We start from the raw sequence: 18,289 nt of genomic DNA on the forward strand, positions 1-18,289 counted from the left end.
ATTTCTGTTGCTCTGACCACTTCAGACCATGAATGTGAAAGTCAAAATATGTCATGACTTTTGTCTTTTTTTTTTTTCTCTTCTCCTTCCTTGTACCAGTTTCTTTGTCTGGTGTGTTTGCTCCAAGTGCCTGGAATTCCTCTGGCCACAGGGAAGCAGCAGGACTGTCTTTTGTATCTAGTAACCATAGCTACTGGTTTGGAGTGTGAAGCAATTACGGTGGCTTTGTGCTGGGCAGAGGCAGGGCCGGGGGCACGGGGGATCCCCTGGGGCTGCCAGGCCAGGCCTTGGCTCGGGGTTTGTGCTCTTTGCCTGCTGCACTTGTGGCTTTTCACTCCTGGAGACAGCTCCTCTCTGGAGCACTGGTTTAGGGAGAGGTTGGTGCTCTTTTGAGGGCAGGTGGATGACTCTTCTTGCTGGAGCCAGCAAAGCTCGAGGGAAGTGCTGATTTTCAAAGTCTTTTCAGCTATCCTATTTTATAAGGGAAATTCTGCTAGATTTTAACTGGAGTGAATGATGCTATTTAGGTAGCCCTTGCAGGTTTTTAAGGCCATAAAGAAATGTCTTTTCTTGTCCTTATAAACCATATCACTACTTCTTTTATTTCTAATTGACTGAGTCTAAATGTCATTGAAGCAGAGAGTGCCTAAGCTACTTGTTCAAAATTTTTGTGGAAATTCTGAGAATGCAGTTGGCCTGATGCAATCTGTACCCATCAGAGCATCCTGCAGGCAGATCCTCACAATCCCTAAAAGAAACCCTGGAGGGGCAACAGCGCAGGCTCTGCCTGTGACTCCCCTTTTACTGCTGCTGCCTGTGTAATGGGAACACAATGGAATAGCTCCCAGCTAATTCCTTGTCTTTAAAAGAGATTCTGGAGGGCAGAAGGAGTGTCTTCTCACTTCTGTTCCCACACTCCAGCCATCAGCAGGCCCAGGAATTCACTTACCTTTTGCCTGGAGGATGCTTTGGACGCCTGCTGAGTTAGAGCATGTGCAAGACAAACCTTTTGTGCTATCAGCTCTAATGCCAGCTCTTGAGATTAGCTCGGACACAGGGACGGTTTAAGGCTTACTTCAAAACTGGGAACAAACAGAATCAATCTTTGCAGCTGTTTTGTTCATTGTCAGTATATTTAAATAAGAATTGGAAATGGTAGCCTGTGACTCACTCTGGTGAACTGAATACACAGGAAAGTCCCTGTCCCAGCGTTTGATCTGTGGAAATGGCTGAGAGATCAGAGAATATGTGAAACATGAAGGTCAGCTTGGAGGAGTGTTCATTAAGGGAAAATACTGGGGTGTCCTGGGCACAGAAGATCAAAGAGTTATGGTGGCAATGTATTCAATGCTGTCATAAACCAGGGATTCACAGCTCCTGTCTTCTTCCCAGTTCTAGAAGCATGATAATAGGGGTTACACCTTCAATCTGCAGGAAAACTGAGCAGATAATGAACACAGCTAGCTGGCTTTTGTTCTGTGGTAAGAATGAGTTCAATTCCCTGAAGTGGTATTTCTGACTAATGCTGTTAATGCCTTGGGCCATGATGTTGGCACTGTTGGGCCCCATGGATTGGTGCCCACTGTTTGGCACCTTTTAGCAATTCACTGGGCAAGCTGGGGGGCAGAGAGCCAGCAATCACCATCCTCCTTCTTTGAGGGAGTAAATATTCTGCATATTTCCCAGGAACCTGAGCCACACTTCTGGTGCCTGAATGAATGAAAGTCTAGCCTAGGCCTTCGTAAATTCTGTATAAATATTTCACATACATAGATCTGGCATGAAAAACTCTGTCACACCAAAAACTTCGTGTACAAATGTGATGTGGAATTTGTTGGTCTCAAGTAACAAAGAGAAGCAATGTCAGAAGAGGTCTGAGAAGTGGTGGACACACCATATCTGGGTAAAACTGTCATCTGGCCTGTGTGCAGGGACGTGGGGAGATGCCTTGAAGCTGGTATCCAAGGTGGTGTTTGGCTGTGACACTGGGCTTGTGTGTTTGCCCTACCAAAACTCTCCAAGAGACATCAAAGTCGTGAATAGCGAGGCTCTTTCTAAAACTGACTTCTCCAAAAGGCACTCTTGGCACTGCTGGCAACCCTGGCATTTTGTCAGGCCATTTATTCAGTATTGTCTTTAGAAGTCCTGCCTGCTGATTGCCAACACTACTGTTGGATTAGCTAATCTTTATTTTCAGGGTGTGTGGGTTTTGGTCATAGTGCCATGTCCTGCTTCACATAAATTATCAGATCTGATAAGATGATAACCTGAGACAGTAACAATAATGTTTAGTTTCAACCAGCAGATATATCTCAGAATCCTTTTTGCCTTTTAAGAAATGGGGAGATTTCGACTCTGGGGCCCTGAAGGCACCTGAAGAGGCCTTGGACCCTGAGCAGGTATATGGAAGGTGCTTCCTGAAGAAGAATTTGGTTTTATCCTGCCATTCTCTTCCACAGCTGTCCTTCCAAAGTGAGCAGGGGCAGGGAAGAGAGAGGGTGGATATGAAAGCCCCTTTTCAAACCTGTTCATTCCCCTTTCAGGTTGTGTGGATCCTGGGAACAGGCCAAAGTGTGTCCCCTTTCACTAATCCTTTACACTGACCAGGACAGGGAAAGATCAGCAGAGGTCAGCAGGGATTTACTAATATAAGCACATGCCTTGCTGTTGTCATGGAGACCTAACTCTCCATTCCTGTATTCAGCGTTTATTTAGTAGCTGTGTTGCTCTGGATTCCTTCTGGTGGAAGGGTTCCCTTTCTGCCCTTGGCCTCAGGATCATTCTCCAGGGGGAGGTGTGCTGGGATGAGCAGCAGGAGCACAGCCTGACTGGTGAGAATTGCCCCAGGCTGGGGTTTGACCAGTCTGGTTTTGGAAATTGGGTATCCCTCAAGCTCTGAGATTGTTGTGGTGCAGCTGGGCCCTGTGGTGCCCTGGGAATCCTGCTGTTCTCACCTCTTGGTTGTAAATTGAGGGTTTTTTTCAGTTATTGTAGTGAGTAGGGCAGGTGAAAAACATCTGAAGGAAGCTTCTTTCCACTTGAGGAGGATCTGGTTTGTCCAAGCTCATATTCAGTTTTGCTAGGCCAGGAAATGACTCTTCTGGGAGCTGTGTCTGTGGTTGTGACCATTGCACAAGTTGTGCACAGGTGATGGTACATTTCCATTTCCCACCCAGTGCAGGGTGCATGGACAGGCATTCAGGGATGGGGATTTCCAGGAGGTGCCACTGCCTCTGCTTGGATTTCTTTTCTGTCCTTCAGTACAAAGGAAATGTGAGCTGAGAACCACAGTGCTGCCTCTTCCCTGCTGGAATTTTAAGTGATCAGCAAGACACCTTTAAGGTAGTTATCAGTGCAGCACTGAGAGCTTCCACACGGTCAGGAGTGTCTGTAGATTGACAACATCCATCCTCTGTCAGTTACCCAAGACAAACTTGTGAAAAGCAAATCCCCAAAATAGAAGCCAGCGAGTAATGCTAAAGCAGCATCTCCAATCACAGAAGTAATTGCCTAACTTCTCATTAATTTCTGATTTTTTGTGGTCAAAAAACTCGCTGTTGCAACTCTGACAAGATCACATAGTTCAGGTATAAAGTATAAAGTTATTAAAGTCAATTATTTAAACAGAGCCTGGTAATGCAGCTTGTTTGCCTTAAAGTGTTACAAAAGGTCACAAACCTCATCGTTTGGGGAAAATGTTTGTCAGCTACCTTTAAAGTGTAAAACCAGCCCTGTCCTGACCGAGCTCAATGAATGCTTTATATGGGACTCTGGTAGCCTTTGAAGTTCCTCCTAATCCACCCCTAAATGCCTGGAACTGTTCTTCAAAGGAGCTGTGGGCTCCAGTTTCAGTTCAGCACAGGCTTGCAGGATGGTATGATTATAATACACTTCTGGGGCTTTTTTCCCTTACAAATATCACTGATTTGTATTTTTCTTGTGAAACGTAAAGGAAAACTTCTGATTGTCATTGTTAATCCAGCAACAACTACTTTGATGAAAAACTATAAACTCTTATCATTCAGTGATTTCCTTGACATGATTTTCACAGTGTTCATTAAACAGCAGAGTCTGAACTCATGTTGTCATGGTTGTTATATTGTGCAGCAGGAAAAGCTAATTTATTCATTTTTCCTATTGGTGTTTGGTGCATATTCATGTGCTATTCACATTCATATATTAATCTATTCCAAAACTGAGAGCAGTAAGTGTATGAGGATTGTAAATGTAAGGACTGATGGTTGAAAAGAATAAAATCATCAGATGTGCTCCTTGTCAAGCCAGATGCTCAGCACTGCCATGGCAGGAGTATTAGGGTTAGAGTACATTCACACAGGGCCATGTTTTGTCCTTGGGAAATATTCCGTATTAGTACAGGCATGCTGGATACAGGGGTCTGTGGGATAGAGTTTGGGGTTTGTGCTGTTGGTGTGCCTGCAGCCTCCACTGAGTTCCTCAAACACGTGGGGGATTTTCTGCCAGCTGCAGTTCAGAGGATAATTTGCAGTTATTTAGAGAAGTTGCATTTCTTGTGATTTACACTGCACTGTCCTCAGCCTGCTCCATTCATGCCCTGTGAGCAGCGCTGTGTTACTTCGGGATATCTGTTCCAGAAAAGGAACATTTTCCTCCAAAATGCTGTCCTGCTGAAGTAGCTGTATATTAGCCAGTGCTACTGTTCATGGTCAGTGAGTTTTGAGCAGACCAGAGTTCTCCCTGCTCCTTCACTGCTGTCTTTGGTAGCCAGGAAGGCCTTTGCACTTATCAGGGAAGCTTTGTGTTGTCCGTGCTTGAGCTATATGATGGACCCAACCAGAAAAGGTACAAAAAGGTGTGTCTGTTGTGAAAGAACTTTGGGAAAGGCAGGAAATAGCAAAGGGCTTTGATGTTTAGCTTTATTTGCAAATCAGCATTTTGCCTGTGTTCTTCTCATGGAAGCAGAAAGCCACACGTGAGCCTTGGCAGTGACTCGGCCTGGCTGTGCCAGCAGTGCCTGGGGATTCTGTGGAAATGGGACTTTCTTTGCAGATGGAGTGTGCTGCAGCTCCTTCCCAACGTGCACCAGACTCCTTTTTTGTCCCAAACTGTGCTCCTGGCCTCTGGAAAGTGCAGGCAGGGGCCGGTTACTCATTAAGCCTACAAAGGCTCATATCTCCTGCCTAGTAAAGCTCTTTTGCAAATAGTTTCCTGGGCTTCCACTCTAATTGCCACAGAGATTCCAGGCAGATTCCGTCATCCTTGTTTTCTGCCTGACTGGGAATCTGAGAATAAAAGGGTTGATGGCAGAATAATGGGATTGCTGGACAGTGCAGGGCTCAGCAGCTCTCCCAGCATCACATGAGGGGAAGGGAGGGGTGGGCCATGGAGATGATGCTGGGAAGAGAAAGGGCTGCCTAAATCCCCGAGTAGCCTCCCTCCCCCAGCAGCACTGCCTCTTAAAAGAAGACTTAGAAACACTACAGTCTTTGGTGGGAGGAATTTGGGGGAGGTCAGGGCAGGGGCAGGCTTTTGTAAACCAAAGTCTCCTATAAATCCTTTTCAGGCCCTGAAGTCGGTGCCTCCACCTTCAGGTACAAAGAGCCTGAGGCGCTGATGGGGCAGAGTTGCTAGAGCACCACTGACACAGATTAACTACCAGGGGTGGATAAGGTGCACCAGGGCAAGGCAGACGTGCCCAAAACCGGGCCAGGATAACGCTGGCACCAGTGAGAGATGTGCAGCTCAGCTGGGGAGCGATGCTGAGGTGTGATCCTGGCCAGTCCTGGCAGGGAGCATGGCAGGGTAAAGCAGCATTCCTCGTGGAGCACAGGGGCTGAGGGAGCTGCAGGGTTGGGATCCTGCCCTCCTCCACCTGCAGCTTTGTGGCCATGGCTGCACAGAGAGGGCAGCAGAAAGGGTGAGGAGCTGCTTGCCCAAAGGCTTCGGGTGATGGCTTGACTTCCGGCACCAGGGAAGGCTGGATTGTCTCACCAGTAGCAATTTCCCAGGAGCATTTGCTCCTTCATGAGCTTTATCTCTGCTTTGAGACCATTTTTCATAGGCATTTTCCAAACATCTGCTGTGTAGTTGTTGGCAGAGTTACTTCCAAGTTTGGATGTTTCATAACACTTGTACAGGAATCAGGCTGGGATATCTCTACCACACAGCTTCTCTCTTATTTGTCTTGGAATTGAGCAGAATGAAAAGCTCTGATCTCAGAAGGCCACAGTGGGATGAGGTGCTAATGACTGCTGCCTTTGTGGAAGTTCTCTGTTTCCACTGCCTTTGTCCCTTTATTTAATTTTTGGTTGGTTTATGTCTTTTGGAAAGTGCTTAATTGTGGCATTGAATCCAGGACATATATCCTAATTCTAATATAAAGGCTGTTATCTCCTGTCCCCTGGGCTGTCCTGCCCTTTGGCCAATCTGCCCCTTGTTTTACAAAGTAAATTTAAATTTTCTTGTGGAAAAGACATGAGGATTCCTCCTGTTGTTCCATTCTGCTCCATTTGAAATATCTATGTTGAACCCTTTTTTTTTAAATATCGTGTATCCTCCTTAATCTCATTTATATGAACTGAACTTGCAGTTCAGTGGGCACGTCCCATCACATTTCCGGATGGTGGAGTTGCTTAATGGGGCAAGAGCCTTTTAAACACTGCCTTTGAGGGGACAGCAAGGCATTGTGGCTCGGTGTGAATTAACTGATCACAGCCAAATGCCCCCAGATTTAGGGGAATCTGCTCTCAACATTAGTTCCTGTTATCTGGTTGTTAGACTGGTGTTTTGGCTCAGCAGGTACTGATCCAAAATGCCTTCAGCACGGTGATCTCAGCAGTCTCTGCTCTTCCTTGCTAAAAATGTCCTGCTGTGTAAATTTACATGTCTAACATGTGGAGAGGGTGAGGGTCAGTGCTTGTCAACCTGAGCTGCCTGATGTAATCAGAGACTCTGTGAGATGTGCCTTGGGTTTGCCTTGGGTTATTTATGGGAGCATCTTCAAACCACTTCTGGATTAGCTGAGGAAAAATTGTATCCCCAGAAGGAGCAGCTGGGACATGCAGAGCTGCAGCCAGTACCTGAACTCGTCCTGCCTCTCAGGATTGCCAGGCACAAATGCTGTGCCCTGCCAGTGAAAGGGGTCATGGAATTTTACACTAAGTTAATCTTGTGAATGGATTTAAGGTGATACGTGTCACTGCTCTGAAAGTGACTCATGGATGAATAAGCACAAGTAAAATAGTTGGTTTGTGAGTGTCTCCTAAAAAATCAGGTAACTGGTTACCCAAATTGGCAAGAGATTCTTGATTGCCACCAAATGAAGTGCTCTTGTCTTTATAGTAAATGTTTGATTCTCCAGTATCATCCTCATCTCCTGGCTAGTGCAGCCCTGTGGAGTGTGGAATTTAGGTGGGCAGTCTCCGAGCTGTATGTGAGGATTGGCAGAACTTTTTTCTTTAGAGCTACAAATGCTGACTAACAAAAAGTCTCTTTTCTCATCAGGAACTTCATACTCTGAAAATGACAGTGGCTGTTCCTTGTCCCCATGTGAGAATGGGGGGAGCTGTAAGGATTTGGAAGTGGGTTACCAGTGCACGTGCCCTGTGGAGCCTGTAGCCTACATGGGCATAAACTGTGAACTGCTCTATGATGCTTGCATTGAACATGACTGTCCTGCCCACATGAGCTGCACCCGCACTCCAGGACTCCTGCAGTATGAATGTGTGTGCACACCTGGCTCTGCAGGTGCTGGCTGTGGCAGTGTTGATGCGTGTGAGAGCAGCCCGTGCCCACACCCTGGATTCCAATGTGTGGCTAGCCCGACTGGATACACCTGTAGGTGCCAGCCGGGCCCCGCTGGCCAAGGCTGCCAGGCAGAAAGCTCCGCGTGCTCCAGCCGCCCCTGCCTGAACAACGGCACGTGTGTGGGGGCTCCGGGCGGGTACCGCTGCCTCTGCCCGCCCGGCTTCAGCGGGGCCACCTGCGGGGACGACATCGACGAGTGCGCCTCGGGGCCGTGCAGGAACGGGGCCATCTGCAGGGACAGCGCGGGCCACTACAGCTGCTTCTGCGTGCCCGGCTTCCAGGGCTCCCACTGCGAGATCGACATCGACGAGTGCGCGTCGCGGCCCTGCCGCAACCGCGGCACCTGCCTCAACCACATGGACCGCTACGAGTGCCGGTGCGCGCCCGGCTACGCAGGTACGGCCGGCCCCGAGCTGCTCCCGGCCCCACCGGGCTCTGGAGCCCCCAGCGTCCGGGCACGGCAGTGAGCAATGCTGTGGGGCTGCTGGCAGCACTCCCAGGCAGTGCTTGAGGCCTTGGATTCCAGGTGTGGGACGGGTGTTGAGAGACAGGGATCCCGGAGTGCACTGTCTGAGACTGGACACAGGTATAGGTGCAAGGTAGCTGTGATTAGTTCTCAGCTTAAAATTAAGGAGATTACATTAAAAGATATTTATCATCAGGAAATGGATACTTAGTGTTTCCAGGTGTAACTTAGCTCTGCTGACCTGGACTGTAGTTCTTGGTCCTGTCCAGCAGGATTTTTCCAGGGGTAGTACTTGTCTTTTGGAAAAAAGTGTCTTCTAGCTGGAGCTTTCCAGTTCTTTTATGCCTGGTGAATGTTTGTTTGGCATATGATTTAAGTGTTTCTGTTCTGTGCATCTGTGCTAATGGTGACTCAGAGAGGAATCCACACCTGCGAGTTATCTGTGAGGGAGGCAGTGTGGGCCTCTCCTCCCGCCAGCCCTGCTTATCGGAGTGCAATGGGGTGGAATGTGTCCATGTCTGCCTGGTACCACCTTGCACCAGAACTTTCTCAGCCTCCCTCCTGTTCACAGACAGAAGCGTTTAAGGAGTCGAGTTGTGTGAAGGAATGCTGCTGATTACCAGTGGAATGAGGAGAAGTTACAACATTAGGAATGTAGTCCCTGATGCTGACTCACTCTCTGATAAAAATGAAGAGAGATGAAGGAGAAGCAAGACAGATTTTTTATGTGGGCCCTAAGGTTACTGGTGATTTTGAGTATCAAGCATAATTCTTGCAAATCAGTTTCTTTTTTTATCTTCTTGCTGAATCCTCAATTCAGGATTGTGGGATTCCCTGCCAAAGGAGCAATAAAGTGACCCAGGCAGCTGGAGGAGTTTGTTGTGCTTCAGTTTATTCTGATGTCAATCATGAGGCTTAGCCTTGGGATTTAGTTCTTCATCCAGAGGTTGGAGCACCATTGGCTGGCAAGGCCAGGTCGTTTCCTGGTGCTTGCAGCTGGAATTTGGGTGAAGGAAGTTTTGTGTGGGTATTGAGGGGTTTGAACCAGATTAGGGGGCCCACATTCCTCCAGGATTAGGATGGCCATGCCCACTCCGTGGGGAGCCTTTGCCAGGGAGGGCAGATTAGATGGATTGATAGGTGCCACTGTAATGAGTGAGGCTGGAGGTGATGCCAGGCCACAGGCAGCTCAGAGAGGTGGAATATAGGTAAGATAATTGCACAGAAATCTTTCATGAGGTCTTGTTCTGTCAGGGAGGTTGGGACTTTGTACCAAACAGGTGTTACTTGCTGTGACCAGTAGTGGAGCTAACATTGTATTTTTAATAGCATTTCCCAATAAAATCACTTTGTAACATCAGGTATCACTGTACCCAGTGCTTTGCAATACTTTAGTGCTTTTTTCCTGGGTATCACAAAGCAAGTTACAAACAATTGAAATAAATGGAATTTTTTTTTCAGAGAAGGAAGTAGAGATCACTCTGGTAGCCAGCTGGGGTTGATAACTGATGGCATAACAAGATAACTCTTGTGATTTCATCTCAGAATTCCAGGCAGCACATATACACTTCTGGGGATTTGTAACACAGTATTTTTCTGTTCTTTTAACAAAGGTGTGAACTGTGAATTTGAAATAGATGAATGTGCTTCAGACCCGTGCCTGAATGGGGCCCTGTGCAATGATCATGTTGGGTTCTACAGCTGCACCTGTGCACCAGGTTACCAAGGAACCCAGTGTGAGGTGGACATCAATGAGTGTGAGAGCCAGCCGTGCCAGAGCAACGGGACATGTCATGACCTCATTAACAGGTGAGAAACCAGTGGTGGGGGGCAATTAGACACCAGGACTGATCTAAAGGTCTACTCAGTGTGGCCTGTGAAAATCAGAGTAGAAAGCTGTGGGGGGAATTGGATTTAGTGTTTTGTACATTGAGAGGCAGTAACAATGACTTGTGGCAGTAAGGGAGAAGCCCCCTCCCTTAGCAGAACTCCAGGGGTGCTTAAAGGAAGGGAGGAACAAACACAGAGGAGTGGTTTGCAGAGCATGAACAGCACAGGCAACTGCTGAGAACACACCTGTGTGTCTGAATTTACCTTTCCATGGTAAGGTGAGAACACAAGGGGTGTGACATTGACAGCTGAGCTCTTTTGCCCGTTCCTCACCCGGGCTTTGCTGTCCAAGGCTGAGCTGATGCTTGCTCTGTTTGGTGCCCCACAGCTACCGTTGTGACTGCAGTGACACCGGCTTTGAGGGGACCCACTGCGAGCTGGACATCCTGGAGTGTGCCTCTGACCCCTGCCACAACAGTGCCACGTGCCTGGAGGGAACCAAGGGCTACAGCTGTGCCTGCTGGCCAGGTGGGCTGGGCCTCTCTGCTCCAGCACGTGCTTGATTGCTGTGTTGGAGAAGTAGAGAATTAATGACCAGACTGTATGGCCCCTTGAGAGTTTTCATTGTCTGGAGTAGTGAGGCTCCACTGCTGCCCTTTACAGGTCATCCCAAAATCCAGCTGACCTGCAAAAATCACCCTGATTCCCAACCATAAAGTTTTCTTTCTGTTTTCTGACATTTTCCATCATGAGTTCCTCTATCATGAGGTGATGCTTTCCTGTAAATTGATGATTTTGGTTCCCTGTATTTTACATAGTGGAGAAATTAAAGGGACTCGCTGCTAGATGAGATTTGGGGGTCTTATTCCCTCCTTTGAGTCAGCCACGGCATTTGGGAGCTGATCTCCAGTGAAGTTGTGCACCATGCTGACAGCAGTGTCTCGTGGCAGGTTACACTGGGCAGGACTGTGAGGAGGATGTGGATGAGTGTGTGACAGAGCCCTGTCACAACGGTGGCCTGTGCCTGGAGCGCTCCAACCCTGCCCACTACGGGACACAGCCCCACTTCCCCAGCAACTTCAGCTACAGCCAGGCAGCTGGCTTCCTGTGCCAGTGCCAGCCAGGCTTTACAGGTGAGCTGCACAGCAAGTGTTCATCCTCTGCACTGGGTGATGCTGCTCTCTGAGGAGATGGGCAATGTTATCTGTGCAGCAGAAATCTCTTAAGGACTGGTACTTCAGAGGGCTGGCAGCCTGATGCATCAGGAATGTGCTTCTGCTCCTGTTACAGAGAGCTGAATGTCATTCCCTGTCCAAGACTGTCTCCAGCCTGTGCACTTTGCCATGCTGCCATGAATGCCCTGTGGCCATGCAGGTGCCAGGGTGTTTTCCCTCTCTCAGTCTCTCATGCATATGGCAGGATTCGTCCCTAGGGATATCTCTGAAATTCCTCAGCAGAGGAAGCTAATTCCCTGGAGTCACAGTTTACTATTCTAGGTGTTTTCTTGGTGAGACTACTCTCATGGCAGCAACTGTATAATCAAAATGGTGGGACAAGAGGGGTTTCTTGGTGTGGAGCTCTTGGAGCTAGAAGCTCTGTGGATGTGCCACTGAAATGCCACCCTTTCCATGGACTGGAGATATGTGTAAAATGCTGGATTTAACAGCTAGGGAAATCCCCTAGTGGGAAGGCATAAACAATAATACTTTATTATTTTATGGGAGAAATAGGAGTGTTTGGTCCACTGTTGCACAGATGGGGATGGTTCAGAAGTTCTGATCTTGCCAGTGTTTGAGACTGGAAAATCATTTCATACTTCATTTGTCCCCATTGTTCCGTGCTGGTGTTTGTGTGCCAGTGTCTGCAGACATGCTAGACTTCAAGGAATTATTTTTCCATTTTTAGGTGAAAGAAGTGCAAAACTTATGACTGCAGTTGTTATTTTTGTTTCACTGCTGCACAAGTGCACTTCTGAGGTGTGTTTGTTTTCCACCTTCCAGGGGACACCTGCTTTACCAACATCGACGAGTGCGAGTCGCAGCCCTGCCAGAACGGAGGGCTCTGCCACGACCTGGTGGATGGCTTCCTCTGTCAGTGCCCACCTGGTTATTCAGGTAACCTGGGGAAGGGGTGGCTGGAGTCAGAGCCTCCTGGTTCAACTGCTGCATTGCTGCCTGGCTGCGGGATTGCAGGATGAGAGGGCAGGACTGAGCTGGGCTGGGAGTGTGCAGTTCAGGGCTCAAAGCTGTGTGAATGTAGGCAAGTAAGCTGATAGGCCATGAACTGGATTTGGAGACATAAGATCAACTGCATAAAGATCAGAGTATCCAGGGCATCTGTATCCTGGAGTGAAAGTTACCTGGGAGAACTGTGGGGGTTTCTCTGTGTAGGAAATATATAGAAAACCAGCCTTTAAATAAGGATGTTTAACGTTCTAAGTGTCACAGTTTGTACTGGCTGTAACAGATTGGCTCACCAGCACGTAAGCATCTGTAAAACATCTCCATTCACTAACACCCTGGGATGATAAGAGCCAGCCATTTTTGGCTGAAAGCAGTGATCTGCTATGTTAGGAGGTCAAAAGGTCTTTGTGATGTGAGCAAAGGAAGCCTTCTCTGTTTACAAGGGAATGAGGAGTCTGGAATCTTCCCCAAATGCCCTGCCTGACCCTAAGGGTTCAGTTTGCTGGTTGAGAATCTGTGAGATGGTGAGTGTTAGCCCTGTTGGGAAGGTCCTCTGCTAACTGGTACTAAACCTCATCTTTCTTTAAAAAAATCGTTCTCAGTCTTCTTCATCTTTAAATTCCAAATGCGTTGGGCAATTTAACACCAGAGTAGTTTATAAGAAATGTGATCCCAGCACAATCCTGGATTTCTGGATTTTAGATGAGGGTAATTTCTCCACAGTGTTACCAGGCTGCCATCTCGTGGGAAAAAGAAACACTTGAAGCCAGAAGAAAACCTTATTCCTTAGGTTGCAACAGCAGGTAACAACGTTCCAGAGGCTCTTTCAGGCGTTTATAGCATGGGAAAATTTTCTGTTTTCCTTCTGTGGTTGCAGTGGTTGAGCTGTGTTGTTTTAATTCTGCCCAGCTCTTTCCTGGGAAAACCTGTTACTTTCATTCCCAGAATGTTAAATCAGCTTCTAGTTAACACCTTTTGTAAGTGGGCTGAATTTTTGTGGGGTTTTCTGGCCTATCTCATTTGCTAATTTAGGCCAGATCAAGACAAATTTGCTTTTGTAGATGAGGCCTTTGAAAATCAGCTTTTATCTAAGCTCGTTATCGCTGCTTTCTGGGCAGTTACAATGCTGTACTCTGAACTGAGATCTTGTCCAAAGAGATGGTTTAAAGTTTATCCTTCTTGTCACAATTCCCACTCACATCTGTGTCCTGTTCTCTTTTCCTCCTGCAGTGCCCCAGCACCCACACAGAGCTCAGAATTTCATTGTACTTTGCCAAACTGCAGATCTCTTTAATCCTTTCCAATTCTTAGCGTGCTCATGGGCAGAAAAGCTGACAGAAACATGGGCTGATGGGCAAAGGAGTGCTAGAGTTCATTCTGTTGCATCAAATTTGGGTTCATTAGTACTTGAAGGGGATTAGAAGCAGGTTGCTCTTCTGGATATGACTTTTGGTAAAGGACTTTGTCTCAGCTGAGGTAGTTCTGACACATGAACACAGCCAAAGGCTGGGAGCAGTCTGTGAGATCAGTGAGTGCGTGTGGAGGAGTGAAGCTGACAGGGAAATAATAGCAATTAATCTCCCCTCCTTTGTCAATTAATCCCAGTACAGTCATGCTGGGTAAACAGCTTATTACTTCATATTAGGATCACAGAACAACTTTGTGAAGCTTCCCATAATGTTTCTCTTCAAAACACATTTCTGTGGCAGCTTAGATCTGCCATGAACTTGGGTTTAAGCTGCCTCCACTGATTAAAGCGAACTTGCTACTCTGATCAAGAATGCTTTCTTGGGGCTGCAGGGGTTCCTTCTGTGTGTTTGCTTCTTCAGTCTGAGGAATTTGGGGAGTGTTGGGATAACAATGCAAGTCAGGAGAAATTCCTTCTTTGCAAATTAACTGCTTCAGTGCTCTCTGTGTAGTGCAGGCAGATGAACCTTCTTTCTGAAATGGAGTTGTTGCAAAAGTGGTGCCTCGTTCCTGAGAACAGCACAGCAGGTCCTGAAGAGTCTGTTCAGCACAAGGTTTGTGCTTTAGCAGAGGATATAGGTACCCTGGGAGGATACAAGAAGTATGAATCAAAAAATTGCGTGGGTACTAAATGAGGTGCGAAGGAGAGGGAATCCTGCATGCTCTTGGAAATTGTCAGCTGTGGTCAAGAGACAAAGCATATTAGGAAAAATATGTCTTTTAGGGAGAAAAGAAATCCAACAAAATGAATTCTTTTTTTTTTCAGAAATGGTTTCAGTCCATCAGGTATTTATAGGCAATAGGCTAGGCCAGGACTAGAAAAAGACAGATACCTCCATTTGACATGGACACTGATTTTTAACCTGCAAAAATGTTATCACTGAAGTTTGGATCATTCATTCTTTAAAAACTTTTAAATGGCCTAAGTGCTCCCACTGAAGCTGTGCTCAGGCAGAAGAGGCTGTGTCCTGCAGCTGGCACTGTGGCACTGGGCAGCCCCGATGAGGGGGGCCGAGCTGGCACTGCCATCACAGGCACCCAGCCCCAGGCACTGGCACCCTGTGATCATGGGAGCATTCTGAGCTCTCCTGTGCACGGCTGAGGAACACTTCTACTTTCATGAGAAATCAGAAGGTGATGTGGTGTGAATGTGTCCCAGTATAATTGGAGAGCTTATTGACCATCTCACTTTGTTCAGCCATAATGTCTTTGTCTCCCTGAAGAAGTAGAAACCTTCTGTGCAGCAGCTATAAATGGTGGCTCTGTAAGGGTGCCAGCCCAGATCAAATGGGCTTGAATTCCTGGGTCATGGGTCAGGAAATAAATGGGAGATGCTTCTTCCTTCTAACCACCTTTGGATAGATGTAATTTTTTTGTGCAGGTATTTCTTAAGTCAGATTTGTTTTAGAGATGGAGCCTCTAGAGCAAGGGCAGCTAAAAGGTTAAGATATTAAAGAGATTAGAGGCCTGTTCCACCTTCAACCAAATCCCTTTTGGTAAATATAGCTGAAGGGAGCTAGGCAGCCCTTGGTGAAGCTCCCCCCCTTCCCTTCCCCTCCCCTCCACGTTTCTTCTCCCTGCTGGATGACAGCTCCATGTTAATCAGACCTTTTGACTCCCCTGTCATCTGATCAGAAGGCTGTGAGTGCTGCAGTCCAGAGCCTGCTTGTGCCTGGTGCCAGGTGAGAGCAGAATCTGTGCTGGGTGCATGGGGTGTGATGGATTTCCAGTGTCCAGGTAGACTCTGTGTGTGTATGTGAGATAAATGTGTGGGTGCATAAACCAAAATAGGCATCTTTCTGAAGACATTGAATGTTGTGCAGTTTTCACAGTTGTTACACTTCATTGTTGCAGTAGTGGCTGAATGTGCACAACTGCCTGTTTGTTTTCTCCTGAACAATAACAGAAGTGGCTAACAGAGATAATGTTCCAAATCTCTGCTGGGATAGGTCTGTGTGTGTGCACAGCTCTGTGGCTATCTGAGAAGTTTTGACTCCAAACAAATACTCACTATATCCCTCCCACTTAAGTATCTGTAAAAGTGACTGGCATGTTTGGACTGAGTAAAACTACAAAAGTGAAATAGCTAGGGGAGTTGTTGGAACGCTTTTTAAAATATCTTAGTGATACTGCTAATGGAGATTCCAGACAGTGACATGTGGGAGGTTTTGTTTGCTTGGACCTGACATTGATACAAATAGAGACTCCAAGTTTGGGGAAAGGCTCTCAGATAACATTTCTCCACAGAAATAAGAAACTTCTCTGGGTCCTTACAACACAAAAATACAACTCTGCCTCCAGAAATTTTGAGATATGAAAGTAACTAAACTAAAAAACAAACTAAAAACAAACTCCAGAACCATGGTGGAAAAAGGAGACTGCAACAACTAATTTAGTAAGGTGGCTAATGAGGAAAAGAGAGAGTTTTGATTATGTACTGCCGTGTCTGAACCCGTACATTCAGCATAATGCAGGGAATTTCCTTCCATCCAGTTTGACTTCAGGGAAACAGACCCATGGTCATTAAAACCTTTTCTTAGTGAATACAGCAGAGTGGAAATGTCTGTGCTCACAGATCACAGGGAGAAGGAAAAGTGCCTGATGGACCCTGATTCCCTCAGTAGTGAATGTGCAGCAGGGCCCAGGTTCACTCTGCTTTTGGAACTCCCCTTGTTCCTATGGTTTAGCTATTGCACAGTGGTGGAAATGCAGCTTTTTGGCTTAGCCTGTGAGAAGAACATTTGGCCTTATTCATGGAATTTGGCAGCTTCACCTGGGCTGCAGCAGGGGCAGGGGGTTGTCTGCTGGCTTTGCCCTGCTGGGCTGGGGCTGCGGGCACTGCTGGGCACTGCGGGAGGCACGGAGCAGGAATATGCTGGGAGCACACATTCCTGGTGTCAGCACGGACAGGGGCCAGCTGGGAGGGTCAGGGCCGGGCTGGATTAGACCTGGCTCAGGGCAGGGCTCTGCTCCCCCGGCTCTCGCTGCAATCCCTTCCGTGGGGCTGGCACCAGCGAGCGCCTGCACACACTGCCCTCTCAGCCCAGCCTTTTTTGGCATCCCTCCCCCCCTTCACCCCCTTTTTTTTTCCCTTTACTGTCACCAATGTCCACAAGGAGTCGGCCATGAAATCTGTGCTGATTGGCGTGATCCTGAAGGGAGTTTTTCTGCTAGCAGGTAATGAGATGTGTACAGTGCTTGCAGTGTGTCCTGCCTGTGTGTGCCTGCCCGGAGCAGGGGCTGCTTGTGTGATCGGTGGTGCCTGGAGGCATCAGGAGGAACCAGAATTGATTAGAAAGGAAGAATGGTTTTATTTTGAAGAGACCTAAAGTTTTGTTTTGGAAACTTGAAGGCGAGGAATTTCCTTGTTGCACGGGTCTGGCTGGCAGCTCCAGGGTCACCGTGCTGCAGTTGTGCCCTGCGGGGCAGTGCCAGAGCCGGCCGTGCCCAGGGGAGCTCTGGAGGCACACGGGCTACTGCTGGGAAACGTTACTTTGGCTTTTTACTGATGCTTTTTGCAGTTGTCCTTTTTCCTTTCTTGATTGAAAGCTGCCTCATTGAGAAGTAGGTTTGGTGGCTGGAACTCGGACGAGCCCTGTGGTGGTCAGAGCCTTCCCCAGCTCCTCCCGGGAGAGCGGCAGAGCAGGGGTTGCCATGGAAATGGCAGTAATTGTGCAAATATAATTGTGTCGGGGTCCGTTTGTTGAGGCTAATTCTCTGCCTACCCCCTCTTCCTCCCTCCTTTTCCCTTTTGATAATCATAATACAATCCCTAATTAGGATGCAGCAGGGAAGGGTCGTTAGGAATTCAGCTGCCTTAAGGAGAGGGCAGGGCGGTGCTGGCCGGGCAGCCCTGCTGAACTCCCGTGTTTCAAGGAACAGACCTTGTCCTTCAAGGTTTTTTGATATCTGACAGCTAAATTAGAATATTTCACTTCATTTGTGCTTATTCTTTTAACATTTTATGTATCTGTTGAAGTATATGATTCTTACACTGTGTACAATGAATCTTTGCTTATTAATAGCAGCCAGTAAATCATTCCCTCCATTGAGGCAGTGCTGAGCTGTGTGGATTTAATCCCACTTGCATCTACAAAACAGGACTGTTCCCACCACAGCAGTAACACTGAGCGTGGTGAAGGATTTGTATTTGAATATACTGGAGGCTGTGAAAACTCAGCCACTTCTGAGTGTTTCTGACCCAGTCCTTGTGGCCTGGGACTGTTACCTCAGACCCTGCTGAATTAAGGGAATGTTTGCAATCCTTGACTCCAGATACAGCCTTTTAGATACCACTTGTCTGATTTTCAGATAACAAGTTCCACTGCTTTGCTATTGTTAGTCTTTAACTAGATAAGGAACTCATTAAACGTTTGAAAGTCTCCTAATGGTGTAATGAATCAGATTGGTGGCTTTTACTATTGGTGGAGTAAACATTTCAACTGTGAAATTTAGAGCAAACAGAGGAGAGTACTACTTGTTTACAAGGAGAATAACTTGGTTTTGTTACTTGTTTTTGTTGAACAGTCACATCCCCCAATTTATTTTTTTTTAATAA

At 47.2% G+C, this 18,289-nt stretch overlaps 1 protein-coding gene across 13 annotated transcripts in view; it reads left to right on the forward strand.

Moving 5' to 3' along the window:
• Positions 1-18,289, forward strand: part of CRB2 (crumbs cell polarity complex component 2) — a 54,216-nt gene that overhangs the window by 24,256 nt on the left and 11,671 nt on the right. For 12 of the 13 annotated variants that reach the window (XM_064393743.1, XM_064393749.1, XM_064393742.1 and 9 more), the window contains 5 exons: positions 7,483-8,181; positions 9,865-10,060; positions 10,470-10,609; positions 11,032-11,214; positions 12,082-12,195. In XM_064393743.1, coding sequence (XP_064249813.1) covers positions 7,602-8,181; positions 9,865-10,060; positions 10,470-10,609; positions 11,032-11,214; positions 12,082-12,195 — 1,213 coding nt within the window. In that variant the 5' untranslated portion in view covers positions 7,483-7,601. The remainder of the gene's footprint in view (positions 1-7,482; positions 8,182-9,864; positions 10,061-10,469; positions 10,610-11,031; positions 11,215-12,081; positions 12,196-18,289) is intronic. The other variant, XM_064393752.1, reaches the window with a different exon arrangement.

This window comes from Passer domesticus, chromosome 18, assembly GCF_036417665.1.
Source record: "Passer domesticus isolate bPasDom1 chromosome 18, bPasDom1.hap1, whole genome shotgun sequence".
Lineage (NCBI taxonomy): Eukaryota > Metazoa > Chordata > Aves > Passeriformes > Passeridae > Passer > Passer domesticus.